The sequence below is a fragment of the Momordica charantia genome (genome assembly GCF_013281855.1).
Source record: "Momordica charantia cultivar OHB3-1 chromosome 8 unlocalized genomic scaffold, Mcharantia_2.0 BLBB01000008.1, whole genome shotgun sequence".
NCBI lineage: Eukaryota > Viridiplantae > Streptophyta > Magnoliopsida > Cucurbitales > Cucurbitaceae > Momordica > Momordica charantia.
Window position 1 is genome coordinate 964,423 of NW_028275166.1, and position 23,116 is coordinate 987,538.

Below are 23,116 nucleotides of genomic sequence, written 5' to 3' on the forward strand. Positions count from 1 at the left end.
AACAGTGTAGGGTTGGGCATCATGTACAAAAATAAAACCCCTCCAAATAAATAAATAAACAAATATAAAAACTTAACTCAATTATGGGATGTGGTCTACAGGCCATAAACACCACTCTCCATAATAGAAAAAGAAAAAAAAAGTGACCCCCACCCCACAGGTTCTGTTGTGTGTATCTCAGTTGTTAAATTGTAATCTCCACATGAAAATTGAAACCCAATTCAGATTACTCATCTCATTGCCCTATCAGCTCTCGACAGCTCTTCAAGAAAACCACAGTGGTTTTTCCCAAAACCAGAAACCAGCCATTTCATTCTATATAAGACCTCAAAACTGCCCCCACAGGCCAGGGCAGGCCTTCTTTCTTTCTTTCTTTCTTTGTGTTCTCTAGTCTGAGCTTCATAATTTGGGGAAATAAAAGTGAAAGTTATGGGAAGGGGTAGGGTTCAGTTGAAGAGAATTGAGAACAAAATAAACAGGCAAGTAACTTTCTCGAAAAGGAAAGCTGGGCTGCTGAAGAAGGCTCATGAGATCTCTGTTCTGTGTGATGCTGAAGTTGCTCTCATTCTCTTCTCCCACAAAGGAAAGCTCTTTGAATACGCCACTGATTCCAGGTCAATTTCCTTTCCCTTCTCTTTCTTTTATTTTAGGGTTTTCAAAACACAGCCCCAGATCTTCTTTTCTTTTCTTTTTTTGCCATCTGACACTTCCCTGTAATTAAACTTTAGACATTTGGGTGTGGCTTAATTTAATTTCCTTGCTCTCCCCTTCTCATCATTTCTCTGACTTCTCACTCCCACTTAACACCCACTTCTTTAAAACAACTCGATATCGTCGTAAATTTATGAATCGAATCGTAGGTTCAGTGGTGATTTAACACGATCCATCTTAGTACATAATGAATAACCATACTTTTTTTACTTTTTTTTTTCATTAGTTTGTTTATGGGTTTTATACTTCTTTTTGTTTAGGGATCGAGATGGAAACGTTTTGGAGTGGGAAAGTTGGGTTTTTTAGGGCAAAACCTGTAGATTTCTCTCTCTCTCTCTCTCTCTCTCTCTTTTTTTTTTTTGGTTTGGGTTTGATGCCTTGTTTGTGTAAAGTAAAGTAGATTTGGTATTGCCCCATGAGGGTAGGTTTGTACTTTTAGAACAGTTGTGGACTTTTTTTTTCTTTCTTTCATGGAAATGGGGATCCAAAAAACAGTTCTCTCTGGGGATTTATTTTGCTTTTCATGTGTGGCTAGAGATCAAAATGGTTAGAAAACTGAAGAGAGACTGGTTTGGTATTGACTTATAACCCTAACTTGATGTTTTAATTCATATATATATATATATATATATATTGTTAACCGATATATATAACGATTCTAACCTATATTTTTTCAGTGAGTAAATAAAAATAAAAATATATTATTGTATTTGAAATAATTATGTTATGGAAAGGTATAGTATAAATTCATTTATTCTGAAAGCTAGGGTGTAAGAATAACTATGAAAAATAAACTTAAAAACAGAACAGTAATCTAGTTATCTTAGATATGTTTTCATTTTTTTTTTTTGCTCCTGATTCTTTATATATATATATATATATATATATATATATATATGGTTTTTGTTTGCTTTTTTATTTTTCTCTATTTAGAAGTTCGAAATGCCTTTTTGGTAAGAATTCCTATTTTTGTTTATTGTTCCCTAAAATCTTTCTATTACAGAGATGTTACTTTCGTTTGAAAACTAATTTTCAGAAATAAAATATTCAAAATTCCTTAGGTTTGATATTAATTATAAAACAACATTATAAAAATAGATAGTTTATAATGTTATGAAATATTAAAACTAGAAATTGGAGGCAAACCTCTAGTTCGGAGATTTAATCCTCACTACGAATATTAATTTTAGATGGGAATGTAGCAACACGAGCATAACTTAGTTATCTTACTCATTTTTTAGGGTTAGGGAGATTTAATCTCCCATCTCCCCATTTCTTATACTAAAAAAAATGGAGAGCGAGTTAGCAAGGATTTTGTTTGGCATGATTGTCAAAACGTTTCAATTTTTTTTTATAAAATAAAATCAGATACTTGTTTAATAAGTATTTATCCTTGTTCTTTTTTGTTATTTTTTATGCGTCAAAAAGCATAATAAATATAAACATATTTATCAACCAATTCTTTCTTCTGAAAAATGAAAGAAACATTGCTCTTATTATGTCTTTTTTAAAAAATTTATTGGTTTTTGGAGGAATGAGAACTTCATTAATGTAATATTACTTTATTAAAAATTTATAGGTTAAAAAAGATGAACTAGCACTTTTATTAATGTTTTCGAAAAATTGAAAATAAGGAATCAAAATTTTTTTTATAGATATTGTGTAAATTTTTTCGAACAATTCTAAAATATGAGAAAAAAAAACTATCACAGCATACATATTTCTCAAAAATTAAAATAAAAAGGAATAAATATTAAACGAAACTATTACCAAACGATACTTAAACATCTTTCCTTACAAAACATACCATAATTGTTTAATTTAATTTGTGAATATGTATTTATTCATCACCAACTGAATTGTTTGGGATCTCATACTCCTCCCCTTTACAATCTACCACAATATAACATAACATTGAATAATATATTATCTTGTCTCATCACCACTACTTCATTTTTCATACTATTATAGTACTAGAAATTTTAGGAGAAATGCAATTAAGAATAGAGAAGAAACCCTAACCCTATATGATGATGAATTAATGAGTGTATTAAAGTAAAGTAACACGAAGGTTTAATTTTTTCCCAGAAAAAAAGGGGAGAGAGAGATTGATATATGATATGATGGGGGAAGGGGAAAGTTGTTATTGTTGTCTAGGAAAAGACATGATATAAATAAAACAGTAACATTGGTGTTAATATGCTTGAAAAATGTAGGCCCAAACTTTCAAAATTTTCACTTTATTTGTAAAATATGTGACTGTCAACTCAACTTAAATCACCTCACACTGCAAACAGTTGCTGGTTTTGATGTACTATATATATTAATGGTTGCTTCTTGTTTGAGAGATACTCACACATCACATTGGAATTGATAGTCCACACAAGAGAAGTAGAGGAGATTATTCAGAGATAGTACTGTTCAATAGGGACACAATTTGGCCCTAGGTGATACTATTGTTATTATTATAATATCATTTTTGTTTGTTTTGGGTGATATTCTTTTTAAGTGGGTTTTGGGATTTGTTTGTGATGTTATGTTTTCAAAATTATATTCATTGCTACCAATTGAAGCCTGAATAAGGGGGAATGGTATGGTAATTGTGATCAATTAGAAAATAAATCTTGTAACGTTTTGGTTAAGTTGGGGCTTTTAGTTGTTTTTTTAATATCCGTAAGTATTCGGACCAGTTTGCATGCACATTCATTAATCTCAAGAGACCAGCTTCCTAATCCTACTACATTCTTTTTGTTGCCAAGAAAGCTCGTAAGATATGAAACTATAGTTAGGTGGAGGTGGCCACCCTATGATTTGAACTCGTTCTCTCTAGATTCTTTCGAATTTACTTTGGTCCTTTCATATCAATGGCCCAACCATGATGGTTGAAGTAGTTTGGCTCCAAGTTTCTTTAATGCGAAACACTCCCATAAAAAAATAATAAAAAAAATTACCATATAAAGAAATTTGAGTAATATGATTATGGCTCCTCTTTTGTACTAAATTCACTAAAACCCTCTTTGGTAAACTCATTTGTATTAGGACTCAACAAGTTAATTGATGCCAATTAATTGGAGATTATATATTCTTAGCATTATTATTACTGATGAGTTTATGAAGTTTATGGTGCAGCATGGAGAAAATACTTGAACGATATGAGAGATATTCTTATGTGGGAAGGCAGCAAATTGCACTTTCTGAAACTGAATTTTCTCAGGTTCGACAAATTAGAGTTAGAAACTGTAAAATCTTTTAACTTTTTTATATAATTTTTTTAATCTCAGACGAACTAGAGACTAATTGTCCCTCTCCCTTTAATCTTCGCTCCGATAGAAAGTGATATTTACTGTTGCGTGTGCTGTGCGCGTGTTTCTTTTTCCAGGAAAACTGGACGCTGGAATATTACAGACTCAAGTCCAAGGTCGAGCTATTACAAAGAAACAACAGGTAATTTTACACTCTTACGATATTTTGTCGATATTTTTAATGATGGAAACATCGATGATTGTTCGTTTGTCGTTTTTGTGTTTTGGTTGAAAGTCATTATATGGGAGAAGATTTGGACTCGTTGAGTGTCAAAGAACTGCAGAATCTGGAGCAACAGATTGACACTGCTCTTAAACACATTCGTTCAAGAAAAGTATGGCCCTTTTAATTTTTTATGCTGCCATTTTTGTTTGGATTATTCTTTCAAATTTTTTTTATTTATAACATATAATGTTTTCTGATATGAATTATTGGATTATTTTCCAGAACCAACTTATGTATGATTCCATCTCTGCACTTCAGAGAAAGGCAAGCAAACGCTCTATTAATTCCTCTCTCTTTTTTTTTTATAAATTTATAAGTAGTTCAAATTCCATTATTTTCTGGTTGGTTTTCTACACATTAATTCCATATTTATTGCAAATTACAGGAAAGGGCAATACAGGAGCAAAATGCCTTACTCGCAAAGCAGGTCAGATTTGCCTTATATTTGCTCTTGTTAAAAAATTTGAAACAAAAATGTGGTTTTTCATTCCAACACTTAAGTGTTTGGTTATATTTTCTTGAGAGTGATTTAACTCATTAGGTTTGTTTTTGATTTGCATTAGGGTTTTAAAATGATTATCTAGTGCATGTATTAAACTGTCGTAAAGTGTAGTTTGAAAGTGATTCTATAAATTTATCTTCAAAAAAAATAAAAATCACTTAGAAATTTTATGTCAAACACCCTGTTGTAGCACAACTGAATTGGTTAAGACGTATACATTCGACCAACAGGTCGGTTGTTCGATCCTAACCCTCCAAGCTGTTGAATAATTTACAAAAAGTGTTTCAGTTGAGTAGTGAGGTTCTTTGTTCGTAGGTTATAACACAACGTTTCGATGTTGTGTTAAATTTCTAAACTCATAAGTGGGAAGTGTAATTAAATGTGGCATTAACTTATCCATTAATTTAATGGCTCTTCTAGATCTGTGCATTTTACTTACAATTTTTTTTTTTTTGAAACAAAAGATAAAGGAGAAGGAGAAGAGTGTAGCAATGGCTCAGCAGGCAGAATGGGAGCATCAGCAACAGCAGCACCATGGTTACAGTGCTTTGTCATTCTTATTCCCAACACCTCCTCATCCCTCTCTAAACATTGGGTAATATAAAGTTTTCAACCGAAACCAAAACAATAGCTTCCATTAATTGTTCTAAAAATCTCAGGCCTATGATATTATAGAAATTACACATTCTTCTGAAATTCTGCACTGGATTCAACAGGCTTGCAAGTTTTGAGGGTAATCAATGATTCCACGATCAACACGTTGATCGGGGAGTTTCAGAGAAGGGAGCGGTGGAGGAATCGACGGTGTCGTCGGAGAGTTATTAAGAGTTTGAGAGGAAGATGAATCATATATAATAATGCAAAATGCATGGGAGTTAAGCTTTGTTTGTGTAATGGCCATATGGCTAGCTAATATATAAATATGGGATGTGGATGTGGGGGTTTTGTAAGTGAGAAAGACAACTAATTAATATGTTAACTTTGTGTTGTGTTTGTTAACTTCTAATGGAATGAACCAGCTGTTTGTTCCAAAAGAAGGGAAGTTTATGCAGCCAAGGCTTTTAATTAGAGTTTATTTAATGCATATGCAACTCTTTTATATTGATACGCTAGGGTTTACGGTTCATTTATGATTTTAAAATCCTATGCGCTTATCCATACTTGTATCTTTATTGGTGAGCATCTATTTCAAGTTTAACATTATTAAACTTGTGATAAACAGAAACTAAATTAGGGAAGGTGGAAAATAGCATATTTTTCTATTTTTATCAAAATAAAAAACTATCAAATTTTTAAAGGTGGTACTGACATTTGTAAAGATCTAATATTGAGATGAAAATTTTAACCCACAACTTTTTTATTGGAGATAGATTGAGGAATAAATAGTTAAGCTAAACAGATTTTAATTTTCGTTTAAAAAAGTTAGAGTGCATACTAAAAGTGTCAATAATTTTTTAAAAGTTAGAGTGCATACTAAAAGTGTCAATAATTTTTTATTAATGTGTAAACAAAAAAGTTATTAAAAAGGTAGCGGTTTCTCAATTTAAGTATATAGTGGATAAGACACTTATTATATTCTTTAATGTTGTCGATATTGATATTAGGTCACGGTCGTCGTTAAATTAATTTAATTAGAAAAAGATTAATTTCCTTAGTTGTTCCACGTGTCATCTCCCTTGTGTTTTTTTGTTGTTTCTTTTAAACATTGCACCATAATTTGAGATACGTAAGAATTCAAACATACGAAGAAAGTTGAAACATAACATTACTAATAATAATTTGATGATAATGAAAATTAGTTTATAAATGATCAACAGTTGATTAATCAAAAATTGACTTATGTAAAATAAAAATGAATGGTTGCATTTTAAGTTTTTTAACAAGGAGGACAATTAGGGTTTTATAATTCATGCATAAATTCCACATTTAATACAGAGAAGAGATTTGGTGTTAATAAGAAAAAAAACAAAAATGATCGCTGAAGACATCATTGATGGTAAATATATAAAAATTTGTTGTAATTTGAAAATTTTACAAATATTCTAACACGATTTATGTTTAAATCCCAAAAAAGGGATGCCATTTTTTTTTTTTTTTTGAAAGGCCTAAATAGAAAGGGCTGGGCCGTAAGTTCTGGCGTTGACCCTAAGTGGGCCGTAGGTACTTTTGGGCCGCTTTGGGCCAAATCACCATGGATATTGGGCTCAGAAAATCGTCGAAGCCCAATCCCAAGGTTAAGCGAGTAGTCGAAGCGCGAATCTGCCCCGTCGCCTGCCGCTTTTGCTTTTGCCGGCGTAACGACAGCTTCTGGTTCAACCAAAAACCCTGCCACTGCATAAACCCTAGAGGAACCTCTCTAAAATCGTTCTCTCGGCGAATCAATGGCCAAGTTATCCAGCCTTAGCTCCGGCAACAACGACAAGAAGAACCAGAAGAAGAAGAAGAAGAAGAGTTCTGGTCCGAAAGCCTTGGCGATGAAGGTCAGTGCTCCGAAGCCGAATCCTTTTGAGAGCATTTGGTCTCGTCGGAAATTTGACGTTCTTGGGAAGAAACGTAAGGGAGAAGAGCGTCGTATTGGCCTTGCTCGTTCACACGCCATTGAGAAGGTAGCCTCACTTGATAATTGTTGTAAATTGACGCGAGTGTATTTTCTTCCATCAGTTTCGTTGTTGAGATTTTTCTTGTGTGTGTTTTTTGCGGGGGCAGAGGAAGAAGACGCTATTGAAGGAGTACGAGCAGAGTGGCAAGGCTACAAAATTTACCGATAAGCGAATTGGGGAGCAGGACGAAGAGCTTGGGGAGTTTGATAAGGGTATTTTGCGTTCGCAGCGTGAACGGAAGGTGAATACGTTGGTTTGCTTTGGAGCATTTGTTTCTGGCATTGTTTACCTCTATCTGTTCTGATAGCATTTTTCTTTTAGCTAAAACTGAACAAGAGTAGCAAATATAACTTATCTGATGGAGAAGAAGATGATTATTTTGGAAGTCAAAGTCTTGGTGCGTTAACTGCAAGTGATGATTTTGAGGATGAAGTAATGCCGGATGACGACGACGCGGCAGCTGCTGAAACAAGGAGTACGTGCAAAACTTTTGTTCATGTATCATTGTAAAGAAAGCTTGCTTTATTAATTTTTCTTCCAAATGCTGCCATCATTTATCTCCTTCCAATGTCGTCTTTTTGTTTAGTTCGTTATTTGGGAATAGATGACCGAACTTAGTTTCTTATCTTTGGTAACCCGTCTGTTTTGTTCCATATTAACTTATTCTTTTGTTTTGTATATATATATGTATATATATATATTTTTGAGATCTCATTAATGCTACTCATTGTACCATACAGAAGTTCCTTTTCATGATGCACAGTATCAGCAAAAAGGTGGTTTATTAGAAGGAGAGGAAACTGTGAGATTCTTTGCTATCTAATTTTTCTTCTTTTTTATGTTATTGTATGATATGTGGACAAACTGTTGTAACTTTCATGCTTGCAACACACATGAATGTTGTATGATTTTTTCCTTTCAGAAAGTTGTAGCTGAAATTTTATATTTCTCTCCTGTTTTAATTTCATTCTCCCTTTTTACATGGAGGAAAAATTTATTTTCTTCCTGTTGTAGCACGCTCACCGGTACCCCTGTTTATAAGACATGATTACCATTTCTCTTGAACTTTAGGCTGTGCTATAGGTTTGAACATTTGCATGTGTTTGGATGTCTGACCTTGTTGCAAGTATGTTCGTATATGCATATGTATACATGTTTCAGGGCATTGAGTATTTTCTAAATCAATGATCTTAATTTACAGAAGCGCAAAAGCAAGAAGGAAGTGATGGATGAGATTATTGCAAAGAGCAAATTTTTCAAGGTGGGGATTTTTTTTTTCCACTTCAGTTACAATATATACGAACGTTTTCTTTTTTTCTTTTTTTTTGAGAAGAAACAATTTTAATATACGAATGTGGATACTTTTCTTTATCTTTCTCAGGCACAAAAAGCAAAGGATAAGGAAGAAAATGAACAACTAATTGAAGAATTGGACAAGAAGTTTGAATCATTGGTCCAGTCTGAGGCATTGCTATCACTCACTGGATCTAGTAATCCAAATGCCTTGAAGACTCTTGTTCAAAAGAGTATTACGAATGAGAACCCAAAGAAGGATAATTTGCCTGCTGCTGCAAAAACTGGAAATTTTAATCAGGTAATTTATTGTATGTCTGAATCAGTGTTTTCGAGGCGCAAGGCGCACCTCAAGGCGACAAGCCCTTTGATCGCCTTGAGGCGAGAGGCGATACAAAGGCGACGCCCGAGTGAAGCGAGGCGCACCTTAATAAATAAATAAAAGTTATATATTTAGTGCATAAATTTATATAGTAAACATAGTTTAAAAAATAAATACCAAAATAGTGTCATGGTAAATGTCAACAAGATACATAAAACAACAAAATGCAATAAGTTTAGTCAGAGACGGGAGCGGCGACGGTGATGATCGGAGACGGGAGTGGGCGATGGCCGAAGATTGAGGGTGGTGAAGGTGAATGTCGAGAGGCAGAGAGAATGGTTAGGGTTTGTGGACTGAGGTATTTTGCGAGGGAGAAAGGTTCTTTTAAAAAAAACACATTAAAAATTAAAATAAAATAAAATAAATAAGGCAGATCGCCTCACTTCAACGAGGCGATCGCCTGGCCTCAGGCGAGAGGCGCACAAAGGCTCACCGAGGCGCACCGAGGCGAGCGCCCCACCTTGCAAGGCGCACCTGTGCGAAATCGCCTCGCCTCTCGCCTGAGGCGAGCGCCCGGGTGCGCCTCAACAACACTGGTCTGAATTCCACCAAGTTGATTCTGCTGTTCTGATTATCAGTCTTCTCCCATCCTCTTATTAATTTTTGTATTTAGTAAACAGCTTCAGGACTTCATTGTGTACTCTGCATTCATTTTCCTCCTCTGGTCATGTTTCAATTTCTGTCTGTGTTACTAACCTATAAATTTCATTTTTTTTCTTCTAATTATGACTTTTTTCATGTAATGCTGGACTGTTTAGAATGTTGTAAGTGTCAGAAGATTAAGTCTTCTTTCTGCATGATGCAGGAAAAACCTGATGCTTTTGACAAGCTTGTTAAAGAGATGGCAATGGAAATACGTGCACGCCCCTCTGATAGGACAAAGACACCTGAAGAAATTGCCCAGGAGGAGCGAGATCGGCTTGAGCAATTAGAGGTATTTTAGTGTCTTTCTTTTTTAATTTTATAAAATATTAAAATTTTTAATTATGTGATGGAATTCTTGATTTTCTAATGCGAGCTTTCTTCTTTCCATCTAATGTTCAAGTCATGTTTAGGTGAAGTAAAGCAGAGTAGTTTAGTGGCTATTTGAGTGAATAACAGATAATGGGTATCTGCGCTTTTGTAGTTTACGGGTGCATTGTCATCCATAAGCTTCGATAGAGCAAGCACTGTTAATGATCTTCTATCTATCCTGTGATTGGAATTATATTTTATCCACGTTTTTGTAAGTTCCTGTATGTCTGTGCAAACATTTTCTAGCTTACAAACTATAATGGATTGTAAAATATAGAACAAATTTTTAGTTATTAGTAAGCATAACTGTTCATCCTTCTTGTGGGTGATATACGTAATCATCTGCTGATGTTCGAGAATTTTACTTTTCTGCTTACAAACTATAATGGCATCTCACTTTCCAGGAGGAAAGACAGAAACGGATGCTTGCGTCAGATGGTAACTCTAGTGACGAAGAAGATGAAGATGCTGAAAATGCATCTGTACAAAAGCGAAAATTTATCTCTGGGGATGATCTTGGCGATTCATTCACACTTGATGATGAGCGCAGTCATAAGAAGGGTTGGGTTGACGAGATTCTTGAAAGAAAGGATGCTGATGGCACTGAAAGTGAAGATGATGATTCTGCAGATGATTCAGACAGTAGTCATGATGATAGGGATGAGGATTCTGATGATGAGTCTGAGGAAGATGATAGCATTCATGGAATGAAACATTCTTTAAAGGATTGGGAACAGAGTGATGATGACATTCTTGACACTAATTTAGAAGATGATGATGAATCAAGTGGAGGAGAAAAAGAACCGGATGAGGACCACCCTAAAGAGGAAGAGGTTGATCATGAAGGCCCTCAAAAGGCATTCAAAAATGCTGCTGCTAAAAGTAGTAAAAGTACTGGACACTCTGAAGAAGCTAAGAAATTAGAAAAGGATACAAAGCGTAAAAGTAAAGAAGAAATTCCTTATATAATTGAAGCTCCAGAGAGCTTTGACCAATTTTCGTCATTATTGGCTGATTGTTCAAATAGTGACATAATCTTGATCGTTGGTCGAATTCGGGCTAGTAACGCTATCCAGTTAAAAGAAAAAAATCTGGAAAAAATGCAGGTATGTTATTTATATTTTTATGCTCTCGCATAACACATCAACTTCTTTGTTATGAAAATCAACTGGTTTATGCGTTTTTGGTAGAAGATCCAAGTTACATTAAATAATGTATGCTGGGACTTCTCTCAAAGTAACATGTTTACCAGAATTCAGAAACACATTGAAAGTTATTAATATATTAAAAAAGACATAATAGGCTATTGATTGAAACTACTTGGGAAATATGCATGTATAATTTAATTTTAGTTTAGTTTCATTTCTTCCTCTTCTCAATCTAGGCTACTATAAATGGAGTTTCTTCATTACCTTGGTGTTTACTAGGAAACAAGTTTAATTACTCCTGAGTTTTGTGCTCATTGATTAGGTGCATGAACGTGCCTTTATTAATTTTTTTGATGCATCGCTAAAATTTCTAGAAACTTGGTGTTTATTAAAAAGTGAAAATTGAGTTGTGGTCATAGACGAGTCTTGAGTGGTCATGAATGCATCTAAGTTTCTATTACTTTCGTCCTCTTAGTGAAAATTTAGTTGCTTTTTTATGTTAAAATCTTCATAATTTTTGTAAATAATAAGCTGTGCTTTCATTGAGAAAAGATGAAAGAGAATAAAGACAGAAGGGGCATATATAAAGCCTGCAAAAGGAGCTCCAAGGTTAACTATACAAGAAGCGACTTTAATTTAAAATAATAAGACCTAAAAAAATAAGAACAAAACTCCATAGTAATTGATGTCCAAACAAAATTAAACCGAGTAAGTGAGCACACTATCTCCGATGACCTCTTGACCCCTAAAAATTCAGTTGTTCCTTTCTAGCCAAAGACCCCAAACTACAACCAAAAAATTGGCTTGGCACACTTGGATGCTTCCGATAGGCACTTAATGTCCACCAACAATGCAATTGATTTCTCCTCTTTGTTTGTAACATATAAATATGTTCTCTTGAAATATTAATGTCCAGTCTAACAATTGGTATTAATGGTCCTTTCAGAGATTCTATGGCATACTTTTGCAATATTTTGCTGTATTAGCAAATAAGAAGCCATTAAACGTGGAGCTACTAAGTTTGCTTTTCAAGCCATTGATGGAAATGAGTATGGAGATTCCTTTCTACGCTGCAACGTGTGCTAGGATGAGGATATCCCACACTCATCAACAATTTTGTGTTCATAATAAGAATCCAGGTTCTTGTCGAATGTAATTTATTATTAACTTGTCAAATAATAAGAATCCAGGTTACTTTTGTGTAATCAATTATTTGCTTGGTCGTTTTGGTATATGCACCTAAATACCTATGTACATAACTGAATCGCAAATGTTCTTGCAGAGAATAGCTCGTGGCCTTCTTCAAAAACTCTGATCCTCTTGAGGTTGTGGTCAATGATATTTCCTTGCTCTGACTACCATCATGTAGTCATTACGCCAGCAATATTGTTGATGTGTGAATATTTGATGCGTTGCCCCATTGTAACGGGACGAGATATTGCAGTTGGCTCTTTCTTGTGTTCTCTGCTTCTCTATGTATGCTAATCTAATTAGTATTTCCTTCACATTATCTATTTTAATTTTCACATTTTCTTAGTGTGCTTTGTTTTGTTTACCTGTTATTTTTCAAGGATTACATTTTCTGCCTTGTTCTCAAGGGAAGCTCCATTTTAAAATGTAGGTCGCCAGACAATCTTTGAAGTTCTGTCCTGAAGCAATAAACTTTCTCCGAACTCTGTTGGTCGTAGCTGGTGGTAGAAGGTCATTATCCTCTCAAAATCCGCAGGTATACCATAAAGTTTATTGCCATTACTTTTTGGTCGAGTCTTTCCTCTTCTGTTCAAGAAATTCCGTTTTCTTAATAGGCTCAACTCTGAGGAGAATTTATAGTTAGTATAACTATTGATAATGACCATTATACACAATTTATTTTCCGGCAGATTTGTCATCTAGTGGATTTACAAGCTCTTGGACCGTTGCTGCATATACAGAATCCTATAAACGAGATTACTCCCCTGAACTTCTTCTTTATTATGGACTTGACCGAAGATTCTTCTTTTTTTAGCTCCGACAATTTCAGGTACCTTTTTTTTTTTGGGGGACTGATCGGCGTGGAGATACTTCTTCAATGAGAACTGAATATCTGTTTGATTACATATGAATATATTTTGTGTAATCAGTGAAGATGTCAATTTCACATCTTCCAACAATAGCGTAAAGGTTGGTCTTTGAAACTGCAGGGCTGGGTTGCTGTTGACAGTTATTGGAACTCTCGAAGGATTTGTTAATGTATATGGTCGATTGAATTCCTTCCCCGAAATCTTCTCGCCAATTTTGACAATTTTACATGAACTGGCACAACAGGAGAGCATGCCAGCTGTATTACAGGATAAATTCAGAAATGTCGCTAAAGTCATTGAAGCCAAAACGGAGGAGCATTATAATGGGCGGCAACCTCTTAGAATGAGGAAGCAAAAGGCTGTGCCAATCAAACTACTTAATCCAAAATTTGAGGAGAAGTACTTTCCTTTCTTCTATTTTCTCATAATATTATTCATGCCCTCATGGTACTCAAACAGAAACCTGGATCTGTGCACTAATTGTTGCTATTTCTTCCCCAGCTTTGTTAAGGGCAGAGACTATGATCCAGATCGAGAACGATCTGAAAGAAGAAAGCTGCATAAACTTATTAAACGTGAAGCTAAAGGGGCGGCCCGTGAACTACGCAAGGATAACCATTTCTTGTTTGAGGTGAAGGCCAGAGATAAGGCACTGCAGGAAGAAGAAAGAGCGGAAAAATACGGAAGGGCAAGAGCTTTCCTTCAAGAACAAGAGCACGCCTTCAAATCTGGGCAGTTGGGAGGAAAAGGAAGGAAGAGAAGGAAATGAAACTTGTGAATCCAATCCTTGTTGCCTGACTTGTGTTTCATGGTCACGTAGAGTGACAAAGAATGCACATCATCTGCAATACTCAACTCTGCGAAGAAAGCGGCCACCATAGAATCAATCGAATCCATTCGCATCCCTGGCCATATAACTACATGGAATCAATCAAAATCTTGGTAAGAGCTAATATTTATATTTATAGTATTCATTTCTCATCCATTTCACTGATTAGCTTCATAAGTATGAAGCCTCTCTCTGATTTTGATTAGTTTCTTTATGTATACTTATGGAATACAGTTTATTAGGATAGGTCTTAGATGAATGTAAGGGAACCAAAAAGTAGGGATATCCTTTGCGAAAAAAAAAAAGAAAAAAAAAACAGGGATATGGCCATATGAGAATGATTTATGAAGATTAATTCCATTGAAATCAAGATCTGCATCTGCCAAAAAATGTATTCTTCTCAGTTCTCACATACATCAGGATTCAGTCTCCAGTTCACAACCAATCTTTCAAAAACATGGCCGATTAAATTGCTACTTTGTTAGCACAATTTTTTTCATGTGAGAAATAAGTTTAAACTTTTCCTCAGCTTCCACCTGCTGGCGTATGTCTGTTCTTGACACACGATCTGGATGAAATTTAAGCAATGCCTTCTTATATGCTGCCTGGATCTGAACCACAACGGAAACTATAAATAAAAATATGCTCTACCACGAGGTTATTATTTATTTCGAGAGGCCGTTCCAATGTGGCTAGTAATTTTACATTGCTGATGTACGGTACAAGAACTAAAAAAGTATTTTGAATTTATATCTTGTCGTTATTAGGAGACATGCAGATTTTTGGGTCTAATCCAATAGTTTGTTATCTATCATAGTTTAACCAGGACGTACAATTCTTTAATATCCAAAATGCTTATAGAAGAGGCAATTAATCAACATTATTTTACCTCTTGTGAGGAAGGATGTAAGCCAGTTCCAACTTGAATGCCCAGGCCACGTAACAAGGAGGCCATATCAGTGCACTTCATTTCCACCTTTCTAAGCTCTTTTCTTACATCAACACGAAATTGTTCCTTCAAGTTTATATTTTCCTCATCCTGAAATAGGCAAAATGTTCTATGAGAACTGGAAGATTTTTACCCAACAGTCAACTCTGCAGGATGGTAAAAATCTAGCCAGGATCTATAAAAGACCGAAGAACAACCCTGAATTACTTTGTAGTAAGGTCATGCAGTTATACTTGTTGGTCACCTATCTAGGATTTAATATTCTATGAATTCCTTTGGTAACTAAATGTAGTAAGGTCATGCAGTGTTATACCAACGAATATCAATAAAAAAATATAAGGCTGAATAATGCATAACAAGTATACAAAAATACTTTCTTTCGTGTCTCTCTCACTTCTTCCAATCGTTTCATTTGCCTTGTATGCATGTCTAATAGCTGCATTCTATCCGCTTTTCTTTTTCTGCGCAATTTTCGTGCTTCTTCAGCCTGTAAAATAGTGGTGGGTGAAGTTTAGAGGCACTATACTCTTAAAAAAACCCATCTATAGAACAAAACAAGGATAAATAAGTTTTAACAAATAGTTATCCAAACACATTTTCACGAAAAGATTAAACTCAACTTCCAAAGAGGCCTTAGAATGGCAGACAAACATACTGGTCTCAACCTGATTCAACTTATTACAATTAATTCAATGCCAAATGCAGAAGTTGGTGGGCATCACAAGATGTTAAGAAGCAAAGGGAATAAAGAGTATAAAGTCCAAGGATTCTCAACCACAATTCTTTATTATCATTAAAAAAATCTTCATAACATGCAGGAGACTAACAAACAAACAAACAATCTCAAATCAAAATTACTGCATCAAAATGTGCAACACAGAGCCCTAGAATTCTAGATTTTCTGTGGTTTATAAGATGCATGTGATTGCATTGTAATAAGAGGATCAATAACGCATGAAAAGACCTGAATTTGTAACTGTTGTTTCCTAGTTCTCCATTCTTCTTCCATTGCTCGCCTATACTCATCAGTCTCTTTCAACCTCTCTCTTTCAAATCCTATCCCTCACAGCTTGGGATGGAAGAGGAATATTTTCAGATGAATTTCTCTCTAATTCAGGCAGCAAACAACAGAAATCTCCTGCATTTTCAGGACCAGAACAAACTACCACTTCAGATTGCAACTTCATTTCGTTTTCTACATCAAAATTTGTATCAGAATCAACCTGAGAAGCAGAGGCCATATCTTAATCATGAAAAACAAAGAAGAAAACAGAGAGGGATAAAATTTTTATACTAATCCACCCAACTAGACCATTAACCCTAAAAAAGCTTTAACGGAGGTCAATTGACTCACTAGCCCGCGTTCCTTGTAAATACAAGGCACTAAGTGTCACGACCCTTAATAAATGGCACTACTATCGAAGCCGAAGAACTGAAATTAATAATTCACCATATTTGAACACTAAGCTTACACTAATTTACAACAGTTTTCTCCTCGGAGAAGCTTCGAAAGACCGTTCCATGAATTAATGATCAAACTCTCGCTATCCGCAGCTTCCAATGGCGGCGGCGACGAAGAGAGGCAAATTTTCATTGTTGAGAACTTTGGAATGCGGAATTACAGCAAACAACGCAAGGTTTGGGAACACCATTTTCTGAGGATTGAAGATGAACTCTGAGTTTTATAAATTAGCATCTTTACATTTTCTTTAATATATTATTCTAACAAAATTATTTTAGTTAATTTAAACAAATTATGTTTACAATATTTCATTTCTTCAATTTTGAACCTTACAACAATTTATCCAAATTTCCCATGAAATTGAACAGGAAATATCAATTCTAAGGGAAAATTCATAGTACAGTAATATATAGATAAGTATTTTTTTTCTCTTTTTTGCTTAATTCCTATATGTTACTGGACCCGCTCTCCTCTTAATCATCGAGAGGCAAATTCCCAACAAAAATATCCCAAAGTCAATTTTATGAAAATGTTGATAAAAATATTTTTTTTTAAATTAATTTCAATGAATATTTTTAAAAAATTATAAAAATAAGAATTCTTTAACAAGATAAGTGAGATTAAGTTGATATTTTTTAATTTTTAACAATACTATTAAAACATTGATTCATTAATAATGTTGAATTCATACATAAAAATGTTGATGAAAATGTGGAGAAGCTACATTTAATACCCTGCATTCTAGTCTAGTAGTCAATGAAACCATCATCCAATTCAACTGACTTAAAGCATGCAAACAAATTAAAATCTACCAATCTAGAGTAGAGAAGAGAAGCAAGTCGAAGAATCCATGTAAATTTTTTGTATTTCTGTAACACTCCCTCCGTTCATACTATAAATTTTCCTTCCTAAATAATTCTTGAATCCCATATCATTCTTTTTTCTAAAATAATGTTAATATGATAACAAATAAATGATAGTAGTAACAATTATAACCTTCATGTTGATTTCTATGACTAGTAACCCCAAAAAACAGAACAAAATATAAATATAGGAGCTGCCTATAAATATGATGTGCCAACTAAAAATATATAACATTAGCCTGAACGATATCAAAATAATATCTACGAGAAAACCGAAAAAAAGGGGCCATTCAGTTGCAACTTTTCATTAGCACATAAATTTTTTCTTCATGTGGGAAATAAGTTTAAATTTCTCCTCAGCCTCCACCAGCTGACGTATGTCTGTACTCGACACTCGATCGGGATGAAATTTGAGCAACGCCCTCTTATATGCTACTTGCACCTGAACCACAACCACCAACCACACTGAAAAACTAAAGAAAGCAATGGAGATTCAACACTTAACAAGCCATATCGTTGCTTACTGAAGCCTAAAAGTAACAAAGTTATTCAATCTTTCATCACTTCAACTAATATCAGTGTATTTATATATATTATAATACAATCTCATTCGGTAGTCTTGGATTGGATTGTTTAACATTTAGAGGTGTTCTTCCTTCCTTTTGGGACTGCAGTAGTGTGTGTAGAAGAGGCGCCTCAGTGGATCTTGACCATATTCTATTGTCTTGCCAGTTTGCACGGGATTTACATGATCATTTTTTTTACTTGGGGGTCTTTGGCTCATAAAGGGCGACAATGGAGGAGATGTTATTGTCCCTTAGGATAGATGGTTTTAGTGTCAGAAACTGTTTCCTCCTGGCTACTTTATCGAGTATCTGGCTTGATAGAAACAATAGAATTTTTACGAGTGGAGAGATCTAGAGAGTATGTTTAGAATATTATTAGATTCAATACTTTCCTATGGGAGTCGGTTTCTAAGGCATTTTGTAATTATCAATTAAGCGTTATTCTTTTGGATTGAAGTTCCTTCCCAAGTGGTGTCCTATCGTTTTTTTTTTTTTAAGAAACAATTTCATTGCCGTATGAAATTAAAGAGTGGTCCATAAGAGGGATTACGGGAAGATTTTCCAGCTGTATAATAGAGTAGAAAAGCTATAGTTGTGAAAGAGAGGACAACATTTACTGTTTTTTTTTGTATGCCCTTGTTCACTTTTACATTTCTCTTGATGAAAGCTCGGTTACATTAATATACATATAATACAACCTAACAACAGCGATAGAGATATCCTTGTATATGAGGTCTAATTTCAGATATATTCTTCCAAGAACTTGAACTAATTCCACCTTTCATTCCCTTTATGAACCAACCCAAGTTCAATTTCCACTATAGACTCTGCAATATCTTTATCCAGAATATAGTAGATACATTGTGTAAACTCCATGGTCATTTCGCCATTATAGCTAGGTCTTCCCATTTTCTCAAGTATCTAATTCCCAGTCCTCCCTTCACCAATGGCAGGGAGATGATGTCCCACTTACCCAAATGGCTCAGTTTCCTTCCAAATTAGCGTCCCAAAGAACATCCCTCATCATTATTTCTATGCTTACTTCCAGTTTTCTTGACATTTGAAAAGACTGATATAGGGTTCCTGTGTGACTGTGTCTCAAACCCCTTAATGATAATACTCTCTTTCTAGGTTTTCCATTGAGATACACAGAAAAATTCGTGCCTGGAATGCAGCAACTTTTAATCCACTTCACCAATCAACTCCTAACGCCTTAGACATAACTTTATATAATCCATTTACCAGGCTGAGTGATCTAAAACCGCTTACTTGAATTCCATTATTTGCTTCACCAAGGAATGAAATATGAAGAACTGATTCAACTGAGTTGAAGGAATGAGAATCACTCATACCCCCCAAAGTTGATAAAACTCTCACATAAATATACTAATATGCATGAGCACAGTGTTTTCACTATTTTACTTATTGGATAAAATAAAGTACTCAGTTAATTATGTCTATACTCACTGAAGAGCAAATTACGAAACTTACCTCTTGTGAGGAAGGATGTAAGCCACTTCCAACGTGAATTCCCAAGCCACGTAACAAGGAGGCCATATCAGTGCACTTCATTTCCAAAAAACTAAGCTCCTTTCTCACATCTACACGAAGTTGTTCCTTCAAGTTTATATTTTCCTCATCCTGAAATAAGCATGATGTTCAATGAGAAGAAAAACATAAATTAAAAATTATGAGTTCTGATAAGTATATGTAAGCAGTTCGCCCAAGCCGAATAGCCTCCCTTAATTGATTTGGAAAGGGAAAAAATAACTTATAAAACAGACAAAGTCAATCTGGAGTATATTTTGGAAAAACAAAAATTAGAACATTTCCACGACCCAACATTGCATGATGGTTAAAGTCTATAGCCAGAAACCAAAAGGCTGAAGAACAGGATAAAATGTAACAAGCATAAGTATACACAAATACCTTCTTCTGTGTCTCTCTCACTTCTTCCAAACGCTTCATTTGCCTTCTTTGCATGTCCAATAGCCGCATTCTATCCGCTTTTCTTTTTCTGCGTAATCTTTGCGCTTCTTCAGCCTGTAAATTAGTGGTGTGTAAAATTTTGGGGGCTATTTGGGAAATTCTTACCATGACCAATTTTCAACTTGATTTTATAGAACTGGTTTTAAGAACTTATCTAATTCCATCTAAAACATATTATTGCTGTGTACCTAAAATCATATTTTCCAAAAAAATAAGAACTTACTAGCCCCCATCTATGAGAACAAAATAAGGGGAGATAACTTTTAGAGGGATGAACACAGAAACATGTCCTTAACCATTGATATAAGACTTTGGAGTCAATCATGGAAAAAAATGTATTGTCTCCCTTGATAACTTCTTAAACCAGTTTGTCTTCCATGCATAAATAAACTGTTCCAAGTTATCCTCAATCACATAAACTTCAGATATGAACTCCTACCCCCAAGCAATTGATTATCTCACATCGTGACAACTAGTTCCTACTTTATCTTTATCTACTTTAAGAGCACGCATCTCCCAAAATGTAAAGCTGATGCAACCCAACATCAAATAGCCTAAACTCCATGAATTCTCAACCACAAGTCTTTATTATTATAGAAAAGCTTCGACTCTCAGTTATTAAAAGAAGTCTTCCTAATATACAAGGAACTATCCCTCTCTGTTAGTCCTCTAAGTAAACCAACTACTAACAAACTAACTAACTAAAAACCAATTAGCAACTAAAAACAAACAAACTCAAATCAAAACTACAAGATTGCACTGCATCAAACAGAGCCATGCAAATCCCTTGATTTTTAGATTTTCCTAAGTTTCTAAAGTAAATGACATTTTGTGTAATAGGATCAATTCATGCCCAGACCTGAATTTGTAGCTGTTGTTGCCTAGTTGTCCATTCTTCTTCCATTGCCCGCCTGTATTCATCAGTCTCCTTGAGCCTCTCTCGTTCACAAATTATGTCCTTCACATCAAAGGATGTTATAGGACTCTTTTCAGCTGAAATGCCCTTTATTTCGGTCAACAAAGGAGAGCCATCATTTCCATCAGTTTGAGGACTAGGACAAACTTGAACTTCACATTGCTGCTTCATTTGATTTTCTACATCAAAATTTGTATCAGAATCATCACCATGAGAAGCAGTGGCCTTATCTTCATCATCTACTGTGAAGTAAGCACTGCGGGCATCATGTTTTCTCCTCAGAGAAGCTTCTTCCCACTGTTTTTGGAGCTTTTCAAAAGACCCTTCCATAACTTCACAATCAGAACTATCACTCTCCGAGGAACTGCTGTGAGAACCAATATGTAAACCAAAACGATTTCTAGCAGTTGCTTTCCCATAGTTTCTTTGCCTACACTTCCCCATCAAAAATGCATAATGTTTTCGGCTTTGTCGACCATCTAACTCAACAAAATGCCGCCCAGAGGATGACGGGAAGGTTCTTGAAGGTGAGCAGGCATCGTCGTCCGAGCTGCAACCATCTACATATATATATAATGGACTTTTTCTTCTTTCTGTTGCTACATTGGACCCTTGAAATTCCTTATTTACACATTCAGTATCATCTATGATGATAACATCATCCAACCTATAGCTATCAACATCTATAAAAGCAACATTTTCATGACTGCCCTTTGCCATTTTTCCACTAAATCAATTTGTCTCCTTCACAAAATTATGCATAACAGACACAGCCCTTTTTCTGATAGAAAACACAGAGAGCCCTAATCTTCCGCGAAGCAAAATATAAAAGAGAAGAAACGCTAACAAATCCAATATCAAAGAAATCACCAAATACAAAGTCTACACCATGGATACCAGATCTCTCTTCACCTCCATTCCTGTGCCCTATATAAGAAATAAAACTGAACGTCATAATAGAAAACATGTAACAAATATAAAAAGACTAGGAAAAATAAAAAATATAAATAAAAAAATTGTCAGAAGTTGACAAACTGTGAGCTTTTTTTTTTGGCGGTGGATATTACTGAATGAACTGAGAAATACAATGTATCATGTACATGGTTTCATTTATCCTGGATTTCTATTGTATTCAAAGAGGAGTCCTTTACTCTAGTTTTCTCTTTAATTAAAAGAAAATTATCCAAGGAATCGTCATTAGAACAAGAAGAAAATATCCTTGTTAAATGAGTTCACAAAATAAAAAACTGAATACTCAAAATCATTACTAAAAATAATCATATAAAGATATACAATACAAGTTCAAGCCCCAATGGGCGACTCTTTTGGCAAGAGCTTGGGTTCTCTTGGTCATACCGACTTAGAGATCTCAACTTCGAACTTTCGAGTGAGCTTAATACAAAAAACCCTTTAATTTCTCCCAAGTCAAGGCCTTGTGGCAGACGTGGATGCCCTAGGTATAGAAAAATTTGACATTCCATAACTTTGTAAAGAGCTAAAGATCTGTATGTTATATAACATAGCAGAAATAATTGTACGAGTATAATTAGACTTCAACTTTTATACGTTCAAGAATACAAACCAAAAATCGTCTGCAAAGTTAATATCCAAACTCCCAAGTATCTAAAAGTGTAATCACCAGATACTTTCTTCCTCGGCATCACGTTTATTCATTCCACATCCATAATTCTCAACCCCCATAGTGTCCATTTGTTTGCTAAACGAACGAAACTAGGAAAAGGGGGGAAGCAAAGCCTTAAAGATTCATTTCCCTTGAATAGTCCTATGAACGCTATACAACCTTCAACAATCTATGAAATCATAGGAACTATAAAACAATCTGCAAGAAACATTACAATCAAGAAAATGGGGGGAAGCAAAAACCTAAAGAATGAAACACAAGGACCGAGACGGGAAAAGCACGAAGCAAGAAAGGGATTTGCAGATTGAGGCAGAATCAAACAAAATTCAATAAATTAGGTCAGATGGGCAACGCACAGAGGAGAGAAGAGGGATGATACGCATACCTCAGACGGAGGATGGGGAGCTGCCGCCGACGGAGAGGAGAACTGGGTCGATCGTGGGTTGCCGACGGGAGAATCGAATGCTTCATTTTTTCTTCAATTTGATTACTTCAATTTATATTTTTTCTGTGTGCGCGCTGCGGTGGCGGTGGTGGGTGGGAAGACAAAATTTCATTCGTGGATCGTGTTTCTGAAACTTTGACTGACTTCAAATTTTCCTAATTCAGTAGTGTAAGAAAGCTTGTCGAGAAAGACTTGGGTTTCGATTTTGTTCATCAAA

General features: G+C 34.9%; 4 protein-coding genes across 6 annotated transcripts; 2 read left to right on the top strand and 2 right to left on the bottom strand.

Annotated features, from left to right (window-relative positions):
* Positions 1–294: 294 nt before the first annotated feature.
* On the top strand, positions 295–5,846 carry LOC111004981 (truncated transcription factor CAULIFLOWER A). The gene is made up of 8 exons (XM_022276315.2): positions 295–614; positions 3,841–3,925; positions 4,091–4,155; positions 4,249–4,348; positions 4,462–4,503; positions 4,625–4,666; positions 5,206–5,336; positions 5,458–5,846. The coding sequence occupies exons 1-8, from the start codon at positions 430–432 to the stop codon at positions 5,483–5,485; spliced, it is 678 nt and encodes a 225-aa protein (XP_022132007.1). The 5' UTR covers positions 295–429; the 3' UTR covers positions 5,486–5,846.
* Positions 5,847–7,006: 1,160 nt separating this feature from the next.
* LOC111005014 (nucleolar-like protein) lies at positions 7,007–14,437 on the top strand. Its single transcript, XM_022276358.2, has 14 exons — positions 7,007–7,347; positions 7,448–7,582; positions 7,663–7,816; positions 8,082–8,143; positions 8,543–8,602; positions 8,723–8,935; positions 9,822–9,950; positions 10,435–11,136; positions 12,125–12,317; positions 12,461–12,654; positions 12,800–12,904; positions 13,059–13,198; positions 13,359–13,637; positions 13,740–14,437. The coding sequence occupies exons 1-14, from the start codon at positions 7,123–7,125 to the stop codon at positions 14,005–14,007; spliced, it is 2,859 nt and encodes a 952-aa protein (XP_022132050.1). The 5' UTR covers positions 7,007–7,122; the 3' UTR covers positions 14,008–14,437.
* On the bottom strand, positions 14,406–16,627 carry LOC111004748 (uncharacterized). The gene is given in 6 exon segments (XM_088127321.1): positions 14,406–14,678; positions 14,957–15,106; positions 15,390–15,503; positions 15,981–16,068; positions 16,070–16,239; positions 16,489–16,627. Coding segments are annotated over 5 exon segments (624 nt in total). The 5' UTR covers positions 16,204–16,239; positions 16,489–16,627; the 3' UTR covers positions 14,406–14,540.
* On the bottom strand, positions 16,170–23,116 carry LOC148209362 (uncharacterized). 3 transcript variants are annotated; one of them, XM_088127319.1, is made up of 5 exons: positions 22,840–23,116; positions 20,756–21,739; positions 19,837–19,950; positions 19,399–19,548; positions 16,170–16,671 (listed from the first exon to the last, which is right to left on the bottom strand). In XM_088127319.1, exons 2-5 carry the CDS (start codon positions 21,530–21,532, stop codon positions 16,561–16,563), a joined length of 1,152 nt encoding a protein of 383 aa, XP_087983445.1. In that variant the 5' UTR covers positions 21,533–21,739; positions 22,840–23,116; the 3' UTR covers positions 16,170–16,560. The 3 variants fall into 3 exon arrangements, with proteins under 3 accessions (XP_087983445.1, XP_087983446.1, XP_087983444.1); XM_088127320.1 differs by lacking the exon at positions 16,170–16,671 and adding an exon at positions 17,318–17,814; XM_088127318.1 differs by lacking the exon at positions 16,170–16,671 and adding an exon at positions 17,510–17,783 and having other exon boundaries at positions 22,840–23,114.